Here is a 16717-nt window from a genome sequence, read left to right on the forward strand (position 1 = left end):
GGTCTTAATGGCCTTGATCAGCCACACCTATGGCCCCTACCTCACACCCCAGTCCCAGGGCATAACACTTCTTATTTTTTTTTTGAGCTGTGCTATAACTGTGCTGGCTTCATCTTCTGTCTGTCTCCTCTTAGATCCTTGCTGCTGTATGAACTTGGGTCTTACCTTCAGTCCTGTTTTAGGTGTTACCTATAACCCTGGATTTGCTCAGTCCAACTGCTGTGGTTATTGGTGGACCCAGTTCCCAGCACCCAGCTCAGTGTGTCCTGCTGCAGGACTGTGCCCTGACAGCAAGGGTCAGCCTGTGCTGTGCTCATCTTTGGCTTCTGACTCTCTCCACCCTAGGAAGTAGCACTGCCTTATTTACTCGCTAGCAGGAAGAATGAGGTGCCTTAGCTGCAAGTTGTTGAGGCTTGCTCAGTTATTTTCAATCTGCAAGCTATGCTTTTACAAAAGAAAAAAAAAAAAAAAAGCATCCTCAAACCATGCCGAGTCTTGTGGAAGAAGTTTTTGACTGGTGGTGGTTTTGGGTGTGAGTTGAGGCAAGCGAACAGCCAGACAGATAGAAGAGAGTTTGTATCAATAACAGGTAAAGAAAAAAAGCAAGTATAAAGTAGAAAGAAATACTTCCCTAAGGCCTAGAGGCATGGCATTTGAAGCACCCTTTTCAGAAACAACTGCCATCAGAATAGCAGTTAATTAACTTGAGTCTTCATAGCTCACTTAAAGTGACTGAAACATCGTTATAGAACTAAGCACCTTCAACACTGATGAAAAAAATCATAAACAAATCACACTTATCAGCCAGAGCTACCTACCAATTTGAATTTTTATTCCAGTTTGCAGCTATGCTCTTGAGTATCCTGACATCAGTGTCTTCCCCTGTTGTACCGTTAGTCTGTCTGGGAAGAATGACAGTCAGATGTAGGTGTAAGCTGAGTGACATGAAGAATGTGATCACTTGTAAGAATGGGTCATAATAGGAAGCCGCTAGAGAAATTCGGTAAAGGCCATAAATGCTTTTTATGGCTGAGTTTGCTGCTGTAAAGGACATGTTTCAGATTTTCCCAGTATGAGAAGTTCTTGCTAAGTACTTTTTATGACTGGGAAAAAATGCACATTGTACCAGCCACTCCCCAAATAAGTAAGGATCAAACAGAACAAAGTGAAGTTTTCCAAACGCTACACCAACCTTAACTTTTAAGGAACGTAACCTGTGAAAGGAAAAAAAAGGACGAATTTCCGTAGAACGCAATTTGACATAAACAAAGGAAAACGCTCCAGCAGACCGGCTGCCCTCCCTTGTGCGTTCCGAACCCGCTCGCGCCGAGCACGAGGCGCCAGGGGCCCACACGCTCCCAACGCGCGGTTGCTACGCGCCCAACCCCCACGCTCGCGCCGTGCCAGGCGCACTTCTGACGCCATCAGCAGACGCCATCAGCAGACGCCGCGGCGCGGCCCGGCCGCTCTGAGGGCCCCGGGCGGACCCCGGCTCCGCCCTCGCTCCGCGGCGGAGCCCCGCTCTCCGCCTCACGGAACTGCCGCTGCCCCATGGCCGCTCCGGCGGCGCCCGGCGCTGCGCTGCCCCCGGGCCCGGCGCGCCGCGACTTCTACTGGCTGCGCTCGTTCATCGCCGGAGGTGGGTGCGGGCCCGTCCTGCGCGGGTAGGGCCGCTGCTGCGTCAGCGTCCCGCAGCGCTTCCTCCCGCCGCGGCGTGACCTGCGGATTTGTAGGATTTCGTGTCATCTTCGCCCCCTAACGTGCTTCACTTCGCGCGGGCGGGCGGCTCGAGGAGCCGGTGAGAGGCCGCTGGAGCTGCCGGCTGAGCGCGCTGGTGAATTCAGGTGTTCTTGCGTAGCATGCTTCTACCAGGAGCCTTTTACGTCTTATTGGTGCTTTCTCTTCCCCTACTTATCTAAAAGCGTGCTAGAAAAAATCCCACGCTTATGGGCTGACCCAAAGGGCTTTGGCATCCCATTGTTTTTCTCTCTCCCTTCGGAAAGGTGTTGCAGGATGCTGTGCCAAAACAACCACTGCACCACTGGATCGAGTAAAGATCTTGCTGCAGGCTCATAACCACCATTACAAACATCTGGGTAAGATGGCTGCTGCACGCTTTTTAAAATGCAGTGTGTGTCATTTAGGTTTGTTGATTTATTACACGATTCAGCTGTGATAAAGTGCTGATCAGGCAGAAGGTTGCTTAAGTAAGAGGTGGTGAGCCTGTGCAGGTGGTATTGGTTGTCAGGTTAGAGATTAGTTAGAGTAATCCTTGGTACTGTGGAAGAGTTAGAGCTTCATCCTCCTCTTACTGAAGTCAGCAGGAGATGGGTAACCAGAGGTTCACTGCTGTCCTTACAGGCAGCACTGGCGTGCAGGGGGTGTGGGATCAGGTGCTTTTCAGGGCCTGGCAGCCCTTGCAGGGGGGCTGGTGGTGATAGAGCTGTGGCTTCTGCTCCCTGCAAGACTCCTGCACTTACTTCCACATGCAGAAGCGTGATTGGTTGGAAATAAAAGTGGACTCGTGCTTTGCATGAGGTGAGGGTGATCTGTGTTTGATCTGTGTTCGGCATCTGTGCTGCATCATAGTAAGAGAACACTCAGAGTTGGCAGTGTGTTCACAGCTAGTGTCTGTGGGGCTGTAACAGTGCCCTCTGGTGCATAATATTTCAGATCTTTTGTGCCACGCGTTCTTCAAATGCATTATAACTTGCGTTCAGAAACTCAAGTGTGTATCAAGAAAAAAGAAGTTTCTGAATTAGTTAACTTCCTACATGGAATGAAACTCAGAAAATTTTAATTTAAAGATCACATTTTAAAGGCTGGAAAAATGAATATTGAAATGAAGTACAAAGGTGGTACGTTAATGTAGCTCTGTCAAGAAGGGAGATGGGACACAGTCACATAAGTATGCATTCAAATCTGCAGCTTGACAACTGGAGGCTGAAATAACTGGTTTGACTAATATTTCAAATAATGATTTTCTGTTTAGTTTGTATATTGCCATAGCTGGCAAGCTAAGTCTTAATTTGTTCCTACATAGGGTGTTACATATGATTTTGATCATTAAAAACATGTTTGATTTGAATGAATGTTCTTGGTACTTGTATGCAAGGAAGACAGATGGCATGGCATACCTGACAGTGCAGAGAGAGTAGGTTGGTTCATCACATCCTCACTGAATCTGTTTCCTGCCCCTGCTCTGCAGAGTTCATGGCTCGTGGACCTCAGAGCACGTGCTGTAGGGAATAAAAACAGTAACTCTTCAATTCTAGTTGCAGGATAAACATTTTTAGATGCATATAATGAGTGTAAAATAGTAAAAAGAGCTTTAATATTGTATCCTTAGAACCACTGAAACTAATTAACATGTGCTTGATTTAATTTTTAAATGGAAGCTTATCATCAGCCTTTCTTTTCTGCCTGAAAATCAGAAATGTGTAAGCTTTTTATTAAGCAGTTGTGTATGAATGTGAAAACTGATCTACTGTTATTGTTTATTCCTTTACTTGAGAAAAGAAAGGCAAAAAAGCCTTAATAACTTAACCTTGAACCTCTTCCTTCTGTCAGTGGTTGAGTGTGGATAAGTGATTTTGCACTCTGTTGCTACATGAGCAATGTAGTTGGGCTTTATTTCTGTGCATATTTTCCTGTAGTCAGTAAGACTTGCTTGATTTTTTTTCCCAATGTAATTGTTACATTTTTGCATTGCTCACAGGAGTGTTTTCTACGTTGTGTGCTGTCCCCAAAAAGGAAGGTTACCTTGGGCTGTACAAAGGAAACGGGGCAATGATGATTAGAATCTTTCCATACGGTGCAATTCAATTTATGGCGTTTGACCAATACAAAAAGGTAGTAGAATTTATTTTGATTTTTCTTTTTTTTTTCCCTGTTTATTTTTAAAGTGATCAGAACTAACACTGAAAATTCTGCATCTTTCTATTTCTCTGCACATCTCCCACAAGGTTGCTCAATTTTATCTGAATCTACCCCTTCAAAATGTCAGGGCAACAGTGAAACTGTTCGGAGTGTTGCTTAAGGAAAACAAAATTGCCAGCAGTTTTTGTAGCTTTGTATTGTATATTGTATGTGTGCCTATGTGTGTGCATATACATGTATTTAATGAGGTCTGCTGTCAGTTGTGTTGCTAAAAAATAGCCCTTTGTAAATGAAGTAGGAACAGAACAGAAAATTGAAGCTCTTAATTCTTTATTATACTGCATTGAAATTCTTAGTACCTGATGGGTAGAATAACTGTAAACTTCAAAGTCTGTCTGGCTAAATGTCTGTTATGTTTGACCTGAGAAATGACTGTCAGTGTAGATAAAAATGAGCTGGAAGAGAAGATATGCTTAACTCAGGGCCCTGCAAGATGTGTGTATTCCTTTCTATTCTCATACATTTACTCTTTCATAACTCATTCGTAATAAATCTCTGCAACATTTTTTGAAATGTCAGATGTTAGCATGACTGTTTTTAACCCTATAGGTGGTGAAACATGGTGTTACTGTTAGTTATGAGGAATTTCATATTTGAAGGGATACATTTAGTACCCAGTGAAGTGAACAGCAGAACCTATACCAGGCAGTACGTTACAGACTGGGATTCCCTTTCCAAAAGAGCAGACTGCAGCAGGCTGACACAAACAGCTAACTGCGGTGAGCTTCAGATGTTCTGGTTTCTGACTTCCTTGCAAGACTTCATGTAGTTTAGGAAGTTCTTCTTCCCTCTTTTTTTTTTTTTTTAATTCAGTTAAGGTCATAAAAGGTTCTTTATAAGTTTCACGTGCTCTGTGTGAGAGAACAGTTTTCTTTTATCAAACACATAATTCTTAAACTTTGCTCAACGTTCTTTGCACCCTATAATGTGAAAGAGATAGTACTGAGTTTGCCTTGGTTGAACCAGATGGATAACTCAACAGCAATCAATGAGCTTCTGAAGTACAAATGACTTCAGCTACTCATCCTGCCTTGCTAGAAGAATCTTAGTTCTTTGGTGATCTTCGTAAGAAATTGGTACCAAGGCAGACTCTTCTAGCAGTGATTAAGTGCTCTGGTTTGAATTTGTAGAGTTTTAAACTTCTTATAGGAGCTACAGGGTTCATTCACGTGTTAGTAAAATGCTGTGATGTATTTCCCTATATTTTCTCCTATAAACTGTTGTAAATGTTTCATATTTTGTAGGTAATAAAGCAGCACCTTGGGATTTCAGGGCATGTGCATCGATTGATGGCTGGATCCATGGCAGGTAGAGCTTTGTACTTGCATTTCAAACATCCTTGTCACTGAAAAGTTAATATTTATTTAGAGAACAATTTAATAAGTTTTCAGGTCTAACTTCTGCAAATTTGTATTAAGTAAAAAATACTCAAAAATGGTTAATATAACCAATAGTTACCTAGTTGAAAACTGTGTAAGAGTATTCTTTAAAATTGTTCAAATGTTGCAGTGTAGAGCACGATATCTGTGGTGTTTGTTATGGCTTCTGACAAATGAGCAATCCAGTGTCATCAGGATGAAGAGTCAAGGTGGAGGTTTTAGCAGGGCTGGCTCGTCAGCCTGTCTGCCATTGCTGCTAGGTTGAATATACACCCAGAAAAGTTGTGAGATTCTTTGGAATTCCCAGAAACGTTTGTATTTTTAACGTGCAACGTAGGAATTGGTGCAATAGCAGTAGGAAAAAGATGATTGTTAACTGCCACTAGATAATACAGTTATGCATGTCTTATTTTTCTCCTGCTTGTCATTTCTGAGCTGAAGTAGCTCAGAGTAAAGAGAGGAAGTTAAATAGTAGTGTGCAGATTTTTAATCAGGGTAGTCTTTCATATGTGTTTTCACTTTATAAAGCAGTCCTTATACTGTCCACTGACAGTACTTTACTAGTAGTGATGTATGAAAATGTAGGTTCTTTGGGGGAGAAAAGGGAAAAACGGATGCTACTGAGGAATTCATTGCATAGATAAATTAATAGTTTTGAGTACCTTTCTAATCAATTCAGTCTTGCAGGGTAAGAGTGACAGAAATAAAATCTATACAGCACTGTCTGGCAACTATGGTTGAGTGAAATGTGTAATGTGGTATGTTATGCTCAGTAGTCTGAGCTGGACATAAGTGTGCACTGAAAATGAATACAGCACACAGGTATGGTAGTAGTAGCACGACACTGCAGCCTTAGTATTCATTTACTGGGTGGCATTAGCATTAGATAAGGAAAGAAAATAAAAGGGGGCAAGGAGTCACCAAGGGGAGCACAGAGTCCAGAATCTTAGATACAGAAGTTCTCTAGAGTTGCAAACAAAATGAGGAGGCTATAGGGATATTATTTTGTTTCTTCCGTGTTTAAATGACTGAAGGGGAATGTGCTTCACGCACCTCTGTGTTGGTGGAGTGAGGTCTTCACCGTTTCATAAAAATGAACGCTGTGCAGTTGAGTATGGCCAGCCCTTGTGTCCTGATACTTCTTGTCCCTCTTGTGCCATTCAGCCACACAGCTGTCTGCATTCACTTGAGCGTATGATACAGCTACTTAAATCTTGCTTGTTTCAGCGTTCCCAACATTGCTAGCAGTCAGAAGACCCGAATCGGCTTCAAAATGGTGGGAAACATTTGAGTATCTTTTGTAACTGATAAACGGGATCAAAGGCTTATCCACAGGGAGAGGCAGGCGGGGAGGTAGCAGAATGAGGACCAGAAGAACCTATTGTAATGCATACATTTAAGGAGGCTAAAGTTACTGGGGAGGCTTCAACTCTGAATTTCCTGGGTCTTGTGTGATTTAAATTTCAGCTGTAACACCTCATTAACAGATAAATGACTTATAACTTCTTTTAAGCAAGGACAGAGCTGAGAAGGAGATAGAGAAATCATAGATGTTAGTGGTGTCAAGGAAACAAAATAGTCAAATAACACCTGTATTACAGAACGACTTTGCAAATCTGTATCTTTCAATTTTCTTAATGAAAAATTTGAAGTAAGATACAGAAATGCCTATTTTTCTCCCCTGAACTTGATTAACATCCAAACGAACTAACAAAGACCCTAATACAGAACGCATGGTGCTGGTTTGTTTGGTTTTGTTTTACTTAATAAATGTGATTAAAAAATTCTCTGGATTTAGGAGGATGCAATGTCAATTTTAAATAGGATGTAAATAAGTTATTTAATTGAGTCAACATTTTAAAACAGTCTGCTGTCTACTTTTCCAGGTGCAATTTAGCAAGAAATACAATTAGGTATTAAGTGTCTAGACATACCTGGACTTGTAAATTATGCATGTTCTTTGTCATCAGCTTTTTCTGTCTTCATATAGTTCCCAAAGCTTTGTTTTTTATGGAACATACTTCCTTGATAAATTAATCTCTTTTATGAGAAGGAATATATCTCCTGCAGTCGAAGGCTGTGACTTGTGTTTGTCATTTTTGGAGCTGCATACCTCAGAATAACCTGGCAGTACTAATTTGAGCTATGTAGAGCGTGATGGAGACCTCAGGAAAGCATATGCAACAGATACATCTGCAGTTTCTGATCTTTTAAAACATGTTTCACTTGGTATTTCCTTGTTCTAGGTATTTTAATTTTTGATTTCGAAGGAAGAAAATGGAGGAATAGTAGGGAACTTTGGGACAGCCCTTTGCCTATACCTGATCTCATTGTCAGCTTCCACGGGCTGGACAGTCCAATTCCTGTTGTGCTTTGCTTATGCTAAGGCTCAGGGAAAGTTTGTGTAACCCAGAATCTTGTCCCTGAGAATGGTCAGAGGTGCTTGAAGAAGTGATGAGGTAAAATGCTCTCTCCCTGACAATTTCTTGACTTCAGCGGGGCAGGTACTTCTGAGTCAGCATTTGCAATGAAAGAGTTGCTGTGTTTGAAGAAGTGGTAGAGGAGGAGGAGCGGTATTTGTGCTATTGTGGTTACTTCAGATAGGAAGCTGGGATTTGCCATACACATCTCTGAACTGGGCAGAGACTCACAATTCTGTCCTGATAAACCAACCGAGGGAGAGATTTCTAGATAGACTTACATTAATTGGGAGAGGGAATCATCCTGAAGGTGTTCTGATCTGTCTTCTCATACGTCATAGTGTTTAGGGAGTAGAGATGAGATTAGTGTTCTTGTAAACTTCCCCAAACCTGACTACCGTTCCTCACAGAAAGATAATGTCTCTCCCGAGCCTCAAAGGAAGTCTGGCTCCTTCCCTGGTTACATTTAGCTCTTAGGAATAGTAAGCAGTAACATGCCACTCTTGAGTTGCTCCAGGAAAGCGTGTTTTGTGGCTTTTTCAAACTGCAAATGTTTAAAATACTCTTTTTTTTCTTCTCCTCTCTGGAATCCATTGCTACACAATTTTAATATAAAGTGAAAAAAAGGGTCCTATTTAAAGGTCCTGTTTACTGGATGTGATTTCTTTCAGTCCTGTCTGATTTTTTGCTTCCTCACTTGTGCTGATTCTGGACTTAGTGCTGACTATTAGTACTTGTGGTAAACTCTGTGTTGCTCTGTTTGCTTGTCTTTGAACAGAGAGTGTTCCTGGATGCTTCTCAGTGCGTGATTAGAAAAAGAAGGGGGATGAGTTCATGTTTTGTATTAGGATAACTTTCCTGTGGACTCTTTAAGCTCTGTAATAGCCTTTTCTCTCTCCTTTTTTTCCCACCCTTTTATTGAAATAGCTTGAGTTGTCAGTTTTACAGTATTTCTGGACATCTAGGGAAATGCCTTGGGAAAAGGCTGCAGGGGTTGAATTTAATAATGTAGGTCATTGGAAACAGTCTCAAGATTGCTCTGGTGTTTTGCAGCTTGCAAAAAATCAAAAACCAATTACAGGTTGGTTTTTTTTTTCGTTCAGAGGAATGGTCCAGAATATCTAAAAGATGTTTTTTGTCTTCTGGAATAAACATTACTGGTAGCATACTCCAGAAAGACACAAACTCAGTTGACAGTTGACTCAGTTGACCAGTGTCAGCTTTTTCAGTGTGCTCCTCGTGCTGTTGTTCTTTTTTTTCCCTAACCCCATTTGATGTTTTATGTCAGGTCCTTCTGCCAGATCTGAAAGTTAGCACTCTTTGCTGAAACAGTTGGGTATTTTCTTTTTTTTAATCTTTGTTTCAACTTTGTCTCCTTCCTGTTGTGGCTTTCTCTTGACCTTATGCAAGAGGGAGGAAATGATGCAGGTACAAAATGAGATATAATTAACAGACTATTAAAACTTGAGAGGAAGTGCAGTTTCCTACCAGTGCTCATCTCCTGTAGGATCAATTTTAAGGGTGTTCTTTAGATACAGAAGAGCAGTTGCTAGAAAGCAGAATATGAATCATAAACTCTTTTGCTTTTGTCTTCTTTTTCTCAGTTATTTTATTTTTATCAGTTCCAGTGTTATAATGCCAAAAAAATAACTGTTTTAATAATCTGTTTTAACCATTCCTTCCATATAATTTGTCAGCAACTGAGTGGTTTAAGTCAAAGACTAGTGGTAGGCAGGACTTGGTATTCAGGTATCTGTTAGAGTTCAGATCAGTGCTCTTTGTGACTAGGCTCCTGAATTTACTTAAAATACTGTATTTTCAGGTGCAGTAGATAGATACATCCAGTAATCACATATTTGAATTTTGACACGGATTTTTGCAAATTAAACATGTTAATGGTGCTTTATTTATTTACTAGGTGAAGTAGGATTAGATTTTGTGGTTGCAATCCAGTAAAGGCTGATGCACATGACTAGCCTGCTGTTTCTGAGCTATGAAGAAGACTGCTTGTGTGAATACAGTTAAAGCTGTATCTCTGCAGAAGGATCAAGGCATTAAGTGCAGCTTCAGTGAACACCAAGTATAAGCATAAATCCTTTGTGTGTTGCTGAGGTTCTTGTTTGATGAATATAAGTGAGTTTTCAAGTACTTTTTTCGACAAAATAACCTGTGTATGCTATTACATTCACTGCCACAAAAGGAAATTCTGATTTTTCAAAATAATCCTAGAAACAGATAAGGTGTAGGTGAGTTTTGTTTGCTTGTTTTGTTTTTGTTTTTAATAAAGGTATTACAGCAGTGATTTGTACTTACCCTCTTGATATGGTTAGAGTTCGTCTGGCATTCCAAGTAAAAGGGGAACACAAGTACATGGGAATTATCCATGCATTCAAGATGATTTACACAAAGGTATTTTTTCTTTTAATCTTCAGTACTATCAAAGCAAAATATACTCTTTTAAGTAATGTTGCACTGCATTGAAATTAGTGACCTGGTGGAAAATGAATTCACTGCGTGCACACTGAACTTAATGTAAAAAATTATCCTGCTGCTAAGATGTAGCTAAGCCTTATATAAGTGGGAGGTGAAAACAAAGAAAAGTTATGTTTCAGTAGCACAGAGAAGTGTTACCAAAATATCTGGGGAGGAGGGATATGTGTAATGCAGATATATATCTGAGGTTACGATGCCAGATGTAGATGTTTTTCCATTTTCCCTTCTGTATCCCCTGTGGAGCTAGGTGGTTGTCCCATCAGTTCTTCAGACACAAGAAAAGCGACTTGATGTTAGCTCCTTGTTGCTAGGTGATGCTAGTCAGATTGCTGTCATGAGCCTGTACAAACAGATGTGTAGCTTAAGACATTTGTTGTATTTCTTGCCACAAACGTGAATGTATTTTTCTTTCAAAGGAAGGTGGTTTTAGTGGGTTCTACAGAGGGCTGATGCCAACTGTTGTAGGAATGGCTCCATACGCGGGTAAGTTAAAAACAGAGCACAGAAATCCCTCAGCACGTATGCACACTACTGAATTTGCTTAAGATATATACACATCAAATGAAGCAGCTTCCATTAAAACCCAGGATTTTGTGTTTCACTGAACAGAGAGGGGAGGCTGCTAGAAGCATTTGTGGCTCTTCAGTCTTTACCCAAATTGATCACTGTGTTGAAGTGCCTTCCATAGGCAAAACTTTTCTGATTTTCTGAGACTTGGAATTGAGAGGGAAAAGAGATAAAGTAGCAGTTCTCTCTTCTGCTTCCCAGTTTTATCCCAAAAAAAGAGTGCAGGTTGTGTCTTCCACATAAATCCATAAGAGGGCAGAGCCCTGTAGGTGGTGGTGTCTTAGAAGATCTCTGCTGGCTCCATCTCCTGGTGACTTCTATATAAATACTTAGCCGAGCCAAAGCAGTGGGTGATGTGGGATGGAAGAACATCAGAAATGATGCTGAAACTGCACTCATCGTTAGAGGATGAGACATGTTTTTTGGTTAAACAGATCTTAGGGGTTAACTTTTAACAGCAAAAAAAAAAAAAGTAATTTAAAAGCCACAGTTGAGCTTATTTAAAGCACTGTTTTAATGCTAATTATAAACAGTAATTAATTAGGAGAGAAATTATGGTAAAGCTCTAAGTTTATTATTTATCTGTTTCTTAAGAAAAACTTCTAATAGGATTGGAAAATAATTTTTGTAATTGCAGCTTTTTGTTTATGATGATGATAAGTACATCAACAAATATTTTGCTCTTTTGTGAAAGTACATAAAATTAAATTTCCTTTTAGGTTTTTCTTTTTTTACCTTTGGTACCTTAAAGAGCATTGGACTTGCTCAAGCACCTAACTTGCTTGGACGGCCTTCCTTAGATAATCCCGATGTCTTAGTTTTGAAAACACATATAAATCTGCTGTGTGGTGGCATAGCTGGCGCAATAGCTCAGACGATATCGTAAGTTTGGGTATTGAATGTTTTTTTTTTCTATATAGATGTTGTTCTAGAGAAAAGTATTTTGTCTGAGAATATGATTTTTTTTTTGTAAGCCTAGTGTTAATAAGGTATTTTTTTCAGTGAGACACTGCAATTCAGTTGTTTCATATCGTTTCACTTAGTAAATATTTATTTAATCCTCAGGGGCTTTAAAGATCAATGCATTGAGTCAATTACAATGAACAGAAAAAGAGAAAATCAGCTGGAATCTTGTTTGGTATGCTGTGAAATTTGGTCTGTTAACATCGTGGGATAATTGTGTTATTCCAGTTTATTTTAAGATGCTGTAACCTGCAAAGTCTAAGAACTGAAAACAAAGAAAGCCTAAGATATTATGTTTGGCATTACTTTGTTATTACTTTGCCTGTTTTCTCCATTCTCATACTGTCCTCGCCATGTTTTCTTTTGGCCATAAATCAAATCAATTTGATAGACTATTATGGCATCAGTTTTTCACTAAATCATTCTCTGCATTATATCACTTATGTGACATACATTTTCTATTAATCTTATACTGTTAATTTTATTTTTGATTCAGGTGTCTTCTTCCTCCAGTGTTTTACAGACTGTTTTATACTCTCATCTGATCTTCATGTGTCTTCCTTACTCATGCCAAATGGAATATATTAAGAGATCTGATTTGCTGGTTTTGGTTGTGTGGGGAGAGTCTCCCTTTCTGGAGAACTTTCAGCTGTGTTGAGAATCTAAGCCGAATTCCTGACTCACTGAAAAGGGAGCTTGGAGGTTGCAGATGGACTTCTTTGTATTCTCTTTCTTAATTTAGAACAGAACAAAACAAAACCAACTCAGCAATATTCGTATAGTCACCACACATCTGTTTGAACTGCTGTTCAAATATCTCCTCTGTAGATATCCCCTTGATGTAACTCGTAGGCGGATGCAGTTAGGAGCGGTTCTACCAGACTCTGAAAAGTGCCTGTAAGTATTTTCATCTTTACTAACTGAGTTCTTATTATATCCAAGCAATGCTGAGTTCTTAGTTTAAAAGAAGACTTCCTGTGCTGTTGATTTCTTCAAGCTTCTAATATAATGTGTTATGTTTCCACGCAGCTGGACAAAAGCTGGGGTTCAGAAATAAAAACACAGAAATTGAAGTATGCTTTTGTATTGTTAGTAACACTGTGTATGAAAAAATGTTGGCATATGTTTTTACTCAACTAACTGATCCTTGGCATCACTAGGATTCCTAAGGGACAAACTAGCTGCTTCTACTGCAATGAGATGTTTCCAGGTCTGTTTTTTAATGGTGCGGAATCTGTTCTCAAGAATACTTCATGTAATACTGCTTTATTTGACCTGATTTATTACCCTCAATTACAGTAACATTGCACACACTGATTGTAGTTAGAGCTCCTGCAGTTCTTTTAGTTAAATGCTTTAGTCCAGCAGAGGTTGAAGTACCATAACATCCTTAAAATCATAGTAATAAATTGTCATTTTGGAGAACATTCTGAGTTTCAAATTGCCCCAGCCAAATCCAGCTCCAGGGAAGTTTTATCTTGCCTGCTTTTGATTTTGTGAGTTGTGTACCTGACTCGGGTGCTCACCACCTGTGTGGTGAGTTGGATCTTACAGACAGCAGACTTGCTTAATGACCTTTTGTATTTTGTAAATACCTTAAGAGATGGATTACTGTGCAGATCAATGTTTTAATTTTCATTGGCTGCATAAAGTTTATTCCTTGACTGCTTTCCACTCCAAATGTTTTCCAATAAAGATTTGCCAGTTGTCCTTGGATTTTGCTTCCTGCATTTGTGATAACGAATGCTTTTACGGTTAGGCTTTCCCACTTAACAATTCTGTTACAACTGCTTGGAGAGAGTAGGACAGTAGACATTTATCTTTAGAGGATGGGAAGATAACAGAAGAAGGAAATCTTGAAGTTTTGAAGCATATTGAAGATACTCTTACAGATAGGCAGTCTTACAGATTTTACTCCAAGGCTTTGTATTTTAATGACTGCTGGCTCAGTTTCAGTATAGGTATGTGAGGAACACCTTCCTGCTTGCATCACTACTGCAAATTGGACTTTGAATAAGGTTTACCATTCACAGAAATCATCTCATGAGAAAACAGGTTTTTGCTTGGAGCACAGAGGCTGCACACATGCAAGTTATAGAATACAGGGCTAAATAAACCTTATCTGCAGGATTTTAGAAGGACATCTATGATCCTGTGCTGAAGAATGAGATGCAAAACCTATACTGATGAGTAACGTAAGAAGTGTGCACTACTATGGGGCAAATTTATTTTTCCGCTACTCTGTATTGTGAAAGAGTAATAAAATTAATGTATTGTCTTACTCTGGTGCTTCTTAACTGCTTCCTAACAGATGGAAAGCAGTGTGTAGCCACCATGCTGGTCTAGAATTCCTTATTACTTCTTTTAGGGCAGATTGTTTTCAGGCTGAAGCTTCTTTACATGAGATTGCACCACCCTCATTCCAGTTTCCAGCCTTTGAACCCAGATTTCTTGCAGAAGCTCAGACTCTTACGTGCCCTAAAAGGATTGTCATGCTCTGCTGTATGGAGTCGCATGTTTTTCCATATGTCGCTTTCAAGAACCAAGTAAAGGAATGTCTTGTATTTAAGAAAGTGATTCTAACTATTGAATGTGTGTATTCAATAATGATTCAAGTTCTTGGTTTTCCAGTACAATGGTGCAGACGCTCAAATATGTGTATCAACAGCATGGAATACGAAGAGGACTGTACCGTGGCCTATCGCTAAATTACATTCGTTGTATTCCTTCCCAGGCTGTGGCTTTTACCACGTATGAACTTATGAAACAATTCTTGCACCTCAACTAAACTTTTTAAAGCTTTAATGTAAAAGTTATATTGGTGAATAAATTACTTGAAGTTTATATGATACTGTGGCACTGCTGTTGTCTGACAACTTCATTTCATTTGCCAAAATGTGGTTGATTTCCTGGAGTCAAACTAGGAGACAGATCATATTAAGCATTCGTTAGCGATAAACATTTTCTGCACTTAATCTTATGGGCTTCATTCAGTAAATGTTAAGAATGGCACAGATTGAAAATGACACCCACGTTTTATATGGGTTTCAAGCTGTTAGTTGTTGAGTTTTATCACCGTTCCAGGAGTTAAACACATGATTATGTTGCTTTCTAAGCTTGTAGTTAGACATCTGTTCTTCCTTAAAATTCTAATTGATTGAACTTTGATTTTCATATTCTTGCCAGCTCTGTAGAAGCCGAACTCAGTAGATCACAATTTAACCATCTTTTCTTTTTGCCTTTTGTACGAGTTTTCTGTATGTTAAGAACAAAGCATGTATCTTCATGTGGGTGCATAAGGAAGTTTTTTCATCCTATTTGATAAAAAGTGTTGAGATGTATTTAACATCATCAGTAATCTTGCAATTTGGAAACCAGTTTCTTTGCATGCATTCTATTTAAAAAGATATCTGTATCTACACAAATAAATTGGAAAACTTGCACAGTGACAAGTGCTAGAAGAGATCTTAAGGCAGTTAGCACACAATCATACAAGGTATTTCTGTACCTTTTCCTTAGAGCTTAATGTTCTCAATTCAGTTTATTGAAGGCTTTGAGTACATTACGTGCTTTGAAGGACTGGCTCTTATAAGCAGGTCTGTCCCTACCTTAAAATGTGGTGACAAACAAGTCTGCATGCTGCTGCACTTTTGTATTTAGGCATATGGACCATATTCAACCTCTGGGGCACAGTAGAGGAAAATGAAGATTATAATTGAGTCTGTATGTGTGTATATGTGTTATTTTTAAAGTATGGTATGCAATAGACTATCAGACTTCTGCAGTTCCTTGTAGAGAGCATTGTCGTTCAGACTCACATAATTTGCGTTGGTACTCCTGATTTTATTCACTTGAATTGAGAAGCTGGAAAGCATTTACTTAAGTGATATAAGTTATTTATTTATTGTGATATTTTAGCAGTGTCCTTTAAGAATTGGTAATGGTTATATTAAAGAAATTGGTGGATTGTATGATCAGTTTGCTTTGTTTTGAAAAATCTGGCAGTCTGGATTTTGAGTTATGTATCTCAAACCAACTTTTTTTTCTGGTTTCTTGAAAGTATCTATTTCTTTTATATTTAACTACACATTTATGGGCAGAGAACAAGATGTATTTGAATTTATTTTATTAAAATTTTTGAATGAATATATCTGTGTGATTTTCTCTGTGTGTGTGTATGTATGTGTAAAGCAGAGTCCAACATACTTATGCTTGAGAAGAAAGCAGTAGTAAAACGTGTCACCAGGACAGTCGAGTAGGATAAGGAATGTGAAAAATAGTGCTACAGTGCTATATCCTCAGCATTACTTTGTCAAAATCAGAAGTGCGTTAGTAATTCTACTTGAAAGTATTAAAATACTTCAGAAAGGTCTACAAAGAGAAAAAGGGGGCTGGAAGAGAGGTGACTTGTTTCTAATTTTTTCAGTAGATATTTCTAACCATTTTTAAAAAGGTTATTATTAAATGTATTCCTTAATCAGGACCCTATTTTGAGTATCTGACTACTGTATTTTATATATCTGACTGGCTGTATTTTCCACAGTAGTCCATCTTACTTTGACATGTCTATTTCTGCTTTTAAAATTACGAATATACACAATTGACATATATTTCAGGTATGTGAGCTGTGAAGAGCTTTTAATTGCTATTGGAAGACCCAGCATTTTCATTAGTCAAGATGCTGGATTTGAGTTCATCTTCCAATTAAATTGCCCCTACTTGAGAAGTTGAGGTTACTTATTTCTTTTTAACCACTCCCTTCTACACTGAACTTATTGGGTTGTCAGCAATTAAATCTTAAGGAAGTTGGTGGTCATCAGCTTGTTTTTTTTTTCCAACTAGTTCGGTTTTTCAAATGTTTCACCTTTGTACACATCCTTTCTAGAAACTAGAAATTACTATAAATTGACACAAGTGCTTCAAAATCAATTTTAAAAGCTTTTTCTGTGTGGGGAA

General features: G+C 39.0%; 1 protein-coding gene across 2 annotated transcripts; it reads left to right on the forward strand.

The window, feature by feature from the left end:
* Positions 1-1523: 1523 nt before the first annotated feature.
* On the forward strand, positions 1524-15907 carry SLC25A16 (solute carrier family 25 member 16). Of its 2 annotated transcripts, none has more exons than XR_010622781.1 (9): positions 1524-1639; positions 2004-2096; positions 3719-3852; positions 5184-5247; positions 10026-10147; positions 10648-10714; positions 11518-11680; positions 12258-12658; positions 14393-14420. XR_010622781.1 is itself a non-coding variant. In XM_065746323.1 (9 exons), the coding sequence occupies exons 1-9, from the start codon at positions 1552-1554 to the stop codon at positions 14547-14549; spliced, it is 957 nt and encodes a 318-aa protein (XP_065602395.1). In that variant the 5' UTR covers positions 1524-1551; the 3' UTR covers positions 14550-15907. The 2 variants fall into 2 exon arrangements, 1 of the variants encoding a protein (XP_065602395.1); XM_065746323.1 differs by having other exon boundaries at positions 12590-12658; positions 14393-15907.
* Positions 15908-16717: the final 810 nt, after the last annotated feature.

This window comes from Cyrtonyx montezumae, unplaced genomic scaffold (genome assembly GCF_038088225.1).
Source record: "Cyrtonyx montezumae isolate F1298 unplaced genomic scaffold, pur_monq_1.0 scaffold_4, whole genome shotgun sequence".
Lineage (NCBI taxonomy): Eukaryota > Metazoa > Chordata > Aves > Galliformes > Odontophoridae > Cyrtonyx > Cyrtonyx montezumae.